General features: G+C 38.2%; 1 protein-coding gene across 1 annotated transcript; it reads left to right on the plus strand.

Annotated features, from left to right (window-relative positions):
• Positions 1 to 4184: 4184 nt before the first annotated feature.
• LOC141510173 (vomeronasal type-1 receptor 1-like) lies at positions 4185 to 5096 on the plus strand. Its single transcript, XM_074220213.1, has one exon. The coding sequence runs from the start codon at positions 4185 to 4187 to the stop codon at positions 5094 to 5096; it is 912 nt and encodes a 303-aa protein (XP_074076314.1).
• Positions 5097 to 9243: the final 4147 nt, after the last annotated feature.

The raw sequence follows: 9243 nt of genomic DNA on the forward strand, positions 1-9243 counted from the left end.
TGATTTTGATGTATCCAGGTCTGTGTAGTTCTCTAATTTATTTCTTTAATACAGAAACCTTCAAATGTTTCTTATATAATGATTGCAACCCAACAGTAATTTGTGCAAGAATTTCTAGGACAGCAGTCTGCATTCCTAATTTTCAGAATCATCTTTCACTAAGGTCTTTTAAAAAGAGAGGGTCTCATGTGTGAGATAAGCCTGTCCCTTAAGCTGTAACATGGGCAAAGTGATTGGGTGACTGACTCCAAGGGTAACTAGCCTCTTTGACTCCCATCATTCTCCAAGGGACATTTCAATTCTTCCCAAGAGAAGATGCAAAAAATTGGAACCAATGGTCCCCTCTCTATTCTCCTCAATGAGACAATATATAAGTGAAGAATTAGATCCATGTTCTCTCAAATGCTATTAGTATAGGGGATATGACTTAGTTCAGTCTTACTACTGGGTCTTTTTTCACTATTGGGAGGAAGGGGGTTAACAAAGCACCTAATACAAATTCCACTATGCTCATGCAGTTTGAATAACAAGAGAGTCTCAGCCAGAGACAGTTCTTGAGCTCAGTCAAAGGAGACTTCTAGAAGTATTTAATGTAGCAAGCTTAAAGAGCAAAGTGATAGAGGTTACTGGTTTCTCTAATGACTTCTAAGAATTTTCCTTTAGCCAACTGAGATACAATTGACCTTTTCCATCTTTCTCCTTGAAACTGTAATTAAGAAATTCCCAAAGCAATTCAAAGTTTGAATTCTCTTCAAGTTGACTAAAGAAGTTGGGACCTCTGTTACTCTTGCCAACTTTTCCTTTCCATTCAAAGAGAGCGGAGCATTCATCACTACCAACAAGGAGTCCCAGGCCATTGGGTTCATAGTCTGAGATCATGTTTCTATGAATCTTGTGAGAGGGAAGAAACCTATTAGGAGTGACTGATGAGTCCATTGCTATTGTTGGGGAGAACAAGGGTAACCACTCATTTCCTTTCCTTGATCCCAGTTGATCCTATAAACCATAATTTTTAAACCATTCAAGTTCTCTTTCTCTTCCTAGGTGCATTGTCCTATTTGTAGCCATCTTTAACACAGTGGTAGCAGAAGAAAAACCTTCCATTCTGGTCTTGCCCTGGATTCTGGCGTTTCTGCAAAATCCTTCCCTGTTGCAGCACCTGCAAAGTCATTTCTTCATTAGATTCTTAGTAACAAGAAAAGATAATAGTTGAAATTGAGTATTTCCATGTGAGACATTTCTTGATATGTTATTCACATGAACAAGGATTTTACATTATCTGTTTATAGCAAGTCATTATGTGTTTTGGGTCTATGACACTCCATGTAGATAGATTCTTTTATGCCAGATCAGCTCCATAGACAAAAGCTAGTGGGGTATTCTGTCGAGCCTTTGTCCTTAGAGGGTAACACTCTTGCTTCTAGTCTGAATAAATTGTTGTGTCCCTGACATAGAAACTGGGATGGAAGTTTTCCCCTTCACCAATTTTTTCCCAAACCTAATCAGAGCCCTTGCCAACTTTTGGATAGGTCCAAAGAATAATACTCACTACTGCATTCATTCAAAATAAATAATTTCAGGGTTTCATTCTCTTAGGAATTTTATAGAATCCTGACTTGTGACCGTCAGAGCCTGTCATTCTTGAAACCCTTCTGATGAATTCACTTCTCAGTCCTCTTTGGAGATTCATTTGGTTGCTCTCTGATTTTGCAAATTGGCTCTTCTCTGTGTATTTCAAGACAGTTATTCACCATTCAAAGTATTGGTTAAGGTAAGTCTGTCCACCATGACGGAACACTGTTGAGTATTTCCAGAACCATTCTGCCATTTGAATTGTGCATGTTTACTTTTTAAGCAAGAAAAACCTTTCCTAATTTTCTTAGTCTGATCTTCATGATGCTTATGAGACTGTCTTCATTAAGCATGTTTTCTTTTCAAGATATCTGCAGCTTATTGTGGATATGATTCTCCATAGAATAATGAGTTTTCAAATGCCATCTCATATTTGCATAATATTGCTCCACAATGCCAAAATGTGAGGGTCCATCAGATACTTTAATTGATTCCCTCAACACAAAGCAGAAACAGCAATAAGGACGATCAAAGTTATCAATATATTAGAAGTATTATAAAACATTAAAACATCAATTGACTTATTAGACAACCAGAATAAAGATTCTGACACCCCAAAATCCTCAAAATAATAAATGCTTCAAATCTCATGCCTGGAACCATAAAGCAGGAAGTCCAATTTAAAAGTCATCCTTACCACAACTTTAAACCCTCAAGCAATTGCATGTATAATATATATTTACATGTGTGTACATGTATGCATATATTCATAACATATATATATATATAGGTTAGTTTGAGATTCGCATTTGGTGCATTCATTACATTGATTAGTTTATTTTAAGGCCAGGTAATCAAGAAAATGGCCCCTAATCTACTAAAAATTCTCTTCCATTCTAGACAGCTTATTTGAAATGAAAACTTTTGAATTCAGTCAAAATTACTAGGAGCCCACAGATAGACAATGCTCCTTATATTTAAACAGAGGTTTGTGCTCTTGTAACTGTAATAATATTCTATTTAACTACTGGACTCTTGGCATTTCTGAAAATTTCAGTGAACTAGAAAACTTTGAGAAACAAAATTAAAGGTTCTGTTGTAGTTTCTGCAGGTAGAAAATCATAGGGATGGAAGATGGAGAAAGAATCAACTTTGGGGTCTATTTCCCTCAGACTCTATTCTCCCTTCCATGATGTTCAGAGAACCAAGGACACTCCTTGGCACTCCTTTCTCTGCCATAGCCCAGTCTTTCCTTTGCTCTATGCATGCTCCAACTTCTAGATCCTAGACATCCAGTCTTTTCTCAGATTCTCAGATGACTTTTCCATTTGTATCAAAATTATCTAGAGTGTCAGACAAGTCTCTCACATCATGCCTTTGATTAACTTTGATTCAAAATATTATAAAGTCACTGTTCACACTGAGGGCTAATTATGTGACTCAATTAAAAAAATTTTTTGATGGTAATCAAGACACCAAAGAAAAATGGTATGTGTCATCTAACTATTTACATGTGGATCTTGGTCAGCATAGAGAGTTGTTTCTTAAATCTTATTGACTCCCCTTCAAAGAAGACTGTTATCTTGACCTAGGTGACTGGCAGCCCTTACCTTAGACTCACAGATTTGCCTCCTTCTTCCCAATAAAAGCACCATTAAAAATAATATATAATATTGAAATCTGTCCATGCAAATGTGAATCTGTCAAACACAGTTTAAAGTTTTACTGTTTTGGATCCAACTCCCATGGAAATATGTATGCTAATACCAATAAAATCTTGAGACAAGATCTTAATAATCCTTACCCTGAGTCCTTGCTATATGGTACAGTTAAGTTCCTGAGTTCTTGTCTCTTATTTCTCACTACTTGTTAGGCAATTTAAAAACATTCTCCTATTAATCATCCCCATGGACGAGAAAATCATGTCTAACTATTGCAACTTGCATGTTTCTAAATATCTAAGTTTCCACTCTGAGGGCCTTTAGGACTTCAACTAGAATTCCAATAGTCATACCATATACATGAAGGAATGAGCTCTTTAAAAGAAGGAGAGCTCTCAGGTGAAAGAAGAAAAAAGGCTCTTTTCATCAAAGGGAAAATTCTCCCACAGCTCTACAGAGTCCAGATAAGAATTCATATTCCAAAAAATTTTAGTACTATTATCTATCTCATTGTCTAAAAAGCACATGTGCCCAAATTCTTTTGACCAATGAAAAGTCAGTGTTACCTTTACAACTATTTAATCATCCAGAAAATCCTAGGTTTTGTTGGAAGCCCTGGTATACATTATTTCACTAGGATTCAGTGTAGAAAATGGAATTTTGGATAAGTCCCTCTATAGTATATGGGGATATAAGTATGCATGTGGATCAGATTGGGTGGTTGGGGAAGAGGATGTGATTCTGTTTATGCTCAGGGATGTAGATGAGGGTGTGATATGGACTCAGGAAATTCTGAAGGCATTTGGCTACCAGGTAACAATTCATCATTCTTCCATCACTATCCGCACAGGTGAATTATGGGCCTTCATTTCATTCACATGAAAAATTTTTGAATGTTCTTTTATGTCTTACATGGTATCTCCATCTATGCCTACTTAACACTCCACCAGCATGTATCTATATAACATAGTAGTGGGGATTATCTTCCTTTCTCAAATTGGAGTTGGGGTCTTTGGAAACTCTCTCTTTCTCTGCTGTTATGGCTTCACTTTGTTCAGCAGCCACAGGTCAAGACCAATGGAACCCCTTTTGGTCCAACTTATGTTGTCTAATTCCATGGTGCTCCTCTCCCAGGGATGCCAACTAGTACTCTTCCATTTAGAGAAAGGCTACATCCTGGGAAATGCAGGTTGTAAAATGGTATTTTACCTTCAACGAATTGGCCGGGGCCATTCCATCTGCACCACCTGCCTCCTGAGTGCCTTCCAGGCCATCACCATCAGTCCCAGCCACTCTAGCTTGGCGAAATTCAAAGTCAGACTTCTGAAGTTCATAAGGCCATCATGTCTCTTCTGCTGGATATTCAACATGATCATAGAAATCAATGTGCCAATATATATAACAGAATCAAGGAGTGTCAACAGTAGCCATGGAGGCGGAATGGATCTCCTTTATTGCTACAGGGAAAGGGCACTTAAAGAGCTTGCCCTCCTCCCTTCCTTTAGAGACATCTTGTTTATAGGATGCATGGTCTTCACCAGTGGTTACAAGGTATTTTTATTGTACAGGCATCATCAAAGAGTCCATCATATTCACAACACTTGCCTCTCTCCAAGGACATTTCCAGAGATCAAGGCCACCCAAACCATCCTGCTGCTGGTGGGCATCTTTGTCATTGCTTACTGTATCAGTTGCGGCTTCACACTCTACAAAGTGTACATGATTCACTCTGGTACCTGGGTGGTTGATGTGATTCCATTCATCGCATTGTGTTTCCCAACCATCAGCCCCTTTTTGTTCATTCACATCTACACTCAAACCTCCAAGGCCTGCTGTGCTCCCTGGCAGAGGCCACATCTCTAATGTTAGAAGAACTGTCAGGATTTGTGAGTCAATTTGTAGTTTCTGGGCCAGATTCCTTAGTGAAGATTTCTGGGAAAGGCTCTAATTGAGCTGACCCTGACCCTGTAAAGTAAATCAAAATGAATCAGGATCTGTGGTTTTAGGAGATGTCAAGTTTCCCGAGCCCTAAGTATGTGGGACAGAAGAACCTTAAGAAGGACTTGGGTACACTAGGAGTATAGACTTTTTATTAACTTATTATTGCAGTTGTGGTGGTCGCAGCTCCTCTCAGCAGTTTAGAAATGAAGGAATACCCTAGGAGACCTGTTATGGACAATGTCATTCTCATCCAAAGGAAGAAAAAACACCACAGAACCTGAATGTGTACAATGTCCTCTTTTTGAAACCTTCTCTCATATTTTTCCTTCTTTCTCATGCTTATGTTTTTCCCCTTCACCCTAATTCTCCTTAGCCAAAATGACTCGTATGTTAACATTATTAGCACAAATGTACATGTTCATCATTTGTAAAACTCTTTGCCACTGGGAGGGGGGGCAGGGATGGGGGGGTAGTAGAAAACTGCGTAACTCAAATTTGCAAAGCGATATCTGTTGAAAACCTCATATGTCTTGTAACTGGAAAAATAAAACAAAATATCCCAAAAAAGAACCCAGTGTTGTCAGCATCAGTAGACCAATTCTGAGAAACTATACCACTAAGATTTGGTGCCAGTTGGTCTTCATACCGACCAGCTAACCCAGGGGTGCTTGTGGCCCATAAATGATCTGGGTAGAGCCAGCAATAGGAATTCCATGACGAGGCTAGAACATGCCCTGGACCTATCCCAAAATGAAAAGAATCAGCTCTCCCCATTGGGTAACAAGATAACCACCTAGTTTCCTTTCTTGAAGGGAAAGGAAACCTTTAGGGACCCATTAGGACAGGCAGCACTGTATTATCTTCCTTCCAGGTTTTTTAAAGTTTTCTTCATAAGTTTTCTTGTTAAGATCACTAGCCTGTGTCAAATTGTTATAGGATAAAGATAATATCCATTTTTTTCCAAGGGCCCTGGTAGAAGCATTGGGAGAGGAGTTCAAAACCCTTCTGCCTCTCCCCCGGTCCCCCTTCCCAAGAAAATGACAGAATTCCTAGACTTCAACTAAGGATCTGTTAGTCAATTAGCATGATTTCTGGAACACTTCAGTGCACTGAGGAGATGAAGAAATATAAATAATGATTGCTCACCAGCAACTCACAGTCTAAGGGGAGAGACAACAAGAAAGCAACTCTCACACACAAGTTAGAGAAAGGGTAAAGTGGAAAAGATCAGCAGAAGGATTTTTACTGACTTCGGAAAGGGAATGAGAGAGAAAAATGTGGAACTCAATAGCTAACCAAAAATTCATGATAAAAATATCTTTACATGTAATTGGGAATATAGAAAAGTAATTAAAAAAAAGAAGTTTCTTAGTTCCACTTTCTTCCATCAGAGTAAAATCATCTCCATAGAGCAGATTGTTGACCTTTGTCCCAGCTTTAGATTCATTTGCTGGCAACTCAAGTTATCCACTGTGCTTATAAGTTCAATAAACAAAGTTCAAATAAAAAATAGTCTCAACATAATCTTTACCCCTTCTTAAGCCAATTGGTTGTTGATGTTTAATCTGAATTGCATAGTTCTAGCTGCTGCTTCTTACCCAGAATTCCTCAGGAGATAAGTAAGATGATCTGGACCTTCCATACCTTTCAGGAGTAGACAATGATGTCTGGAATCTCCACAGTCAAAGACTTTAGTGTCATCAGTGAAGCAGAAGGACATATTTCTGTGAAACTCCTTGGTTTTCTTGATTCTCCAGCAAATGTTGGCACTTTCATCTCCTGTTCTTCTTCCCCTTCTAAAGTCAGCCTGTTCTGGTAGTTCTCAGTCCACATATTTCCAAAGTCTAGTTTGAAAAATTTAAATCTGATGTTTGGGCATGTGAAGGGAGTGCAAGTGCTTGGTAATTTTAAATTTCATTGGCATTACCTTTAAGATTGGTTTCTAATCCAGATAGCTCAACTGACTTTCCATCCTCTCTATTAGTCTTATTGCTAGCAATGCTTCCTGAGGCCCCCTCGGCTTTATTCTCCAGGATGTCTGCCTCTAGATCAGTAACCACACCATCACGGCTATTGGTGATGTTAAGATATTACATACAGAATTCTTCTGGATATTCTTGCTAACACATTCTCATCTCTTTTGTTTGTCTTTTATCATGCCTATTTTTTGCATGATTTTTTCCTTGGACCTCTAAGGTTCTTGGCACCATCACTTGTCTTGCTCGTGCTATGGTTGCTTCTATTTCTTTGCATTGCTCATTTATGAAAACCTTATCTCACCTTGTGGCTCTCTGGAATTCTGTAATCAGCAAGGCAGAGCTTTCCCTTTCTCCTTTTTTTCCTCTTTCCCTTTCCCTTCCTTAGAGATGGTAAATATAGAGGAAATGAGGAGATGACCAAGAATAATAGTATAGAGAAGAAGAGAAGAGGACCCGGGGGGAAAACTTTGTAAGGGTGTGCTGGAGCCAACTCTCACTCACAAAAGTCAATTATTGGTAAAGTCTCACCACACTTTAAAGTCTCACTGCTCTTTGGGAGGTTTTTGGTTGCTGCCTCTTGTACAATGTCGCAAACCTCTGTTCAGAAGATCTTCAGGAACTCCATCTCTTTACTGGATCCAATCACTTAAATCTATTCATTGCCTCCACTGCATATCCATAAGTGATGTTATTTAGGTCATAAGTCTGAATTTTGCAGTCAGAAACTCATGACCTGAGGGGCAGCTAAGTGACACAGTGGATAGAGCACCGATTCTCAAGTTAGGAGTTCCTGAGTCCCAGGCTCAGAGACTTAATAATTGCCTATACCTTTACCAAGTCACTTAACTCCACTGCCTTAAATAAAGAAAATTTAAAAAATAAAAACCAGAAACTCATGACCTGATCCATGTAATGTCTATGGGACATACTGTGAAAATAAAATTTACTTGCATTGGTAATTAACTGATATAATAGGTGGGAAAGAGTGGTTAGTCAATGGTAGCATAGAGTTTGAAGTCCAGAGGGATTAGTAGCCTAGAGATACTCTCATGAGCCCTTTTGTGGAATATATAATGATTTTCATTTTGGACATGTTGAGTTTCAGATGTCTCCTGAAAATCTTGTTTGAGATGGGCAATGAGCATTTTGAGATAGGGGAATGAGCTTCAGGACAATAGTTAGGTTTAGACAAATGTATTTATGAATCAGCAGCCTAGAAATGGTAATTAAACATGCAAGAACGGATGGGATTACCAAGAAAAATTATATATATATATATATATATATATATATATATGTATATATATATATACATATATATATATATATATATACATATACAGAGAGAGAGAGAGAGAGAGAGAGGAGAAAAGGGTCCAGGGTATTCGGGAGCCAATTCTAAGTGGCTCACAAGAAGCAATTATAAATCTTCTGAATGACCTCTCATTCTTCAGAAATGAGCAAATCCTACCTAGCTCTACTTGATTTATTTTGTTCCTGATTATTTAGATGAAAAAGTAATAGAAAAATGTTAAAAATGTAATTAGATGTATGCTATGGAACCATTTTTTCAGAAACGCTGTTAAACATTTAGCAGCCCACTCCCTTAACTGAGGGTGTGGTTTAGATGAGGATTCAGGAAAGGAGACATAGAAAGAATGGTCAGACGTGGAGGAAGAGAAAGGGAGTCTGTCACCCAGAACACCGAAAAAGACAGGAGAATCAGAGAGGGGAGGCATCATTTACCATGTCAAATATTGCAAAAATGTCAAGTAATATGAAGATTGAGAAAAAAACATTATAATAACAAAGTCATTATAATGTTGGAAAGAGAAATTTAAGTTAAATGATGACATTGGAAATCAAATTATAGAGTTAAGGAAGTAGAGGCACCTATCGTTGATGGTTCCTTCGAAAAAATGAGTCACCAAAGGCATGAGACTTATGGAAAGATAGTTAGCAGGGACAGTCCAGTGAAACTGCCCATTTTCTTTGATCCAGTATTATGGGATCAATGTCAAAACTCCAGCCCCCATGCAAATTAGCAGAGGTTTTCCTTAAAATAGATGGCACTCTTACTCAAGACTTGA

Source organism: Macrotis lagotis, chromosome 1 (assembly GCF_037893015.1).
Source record: "Macrotis lagotis isolate mMagLag1 chromosome 1, bilby.v1.9.chrom.fasta, whole genome shotgun sequence".
NCBI classification, from domain to species: domain Eukaryota; kingdom Metazoa; phylum Chordata; class Mammalia; order Peramelemorphia; family Peramelidae; genus Macrotis; species Macrotis lagotis.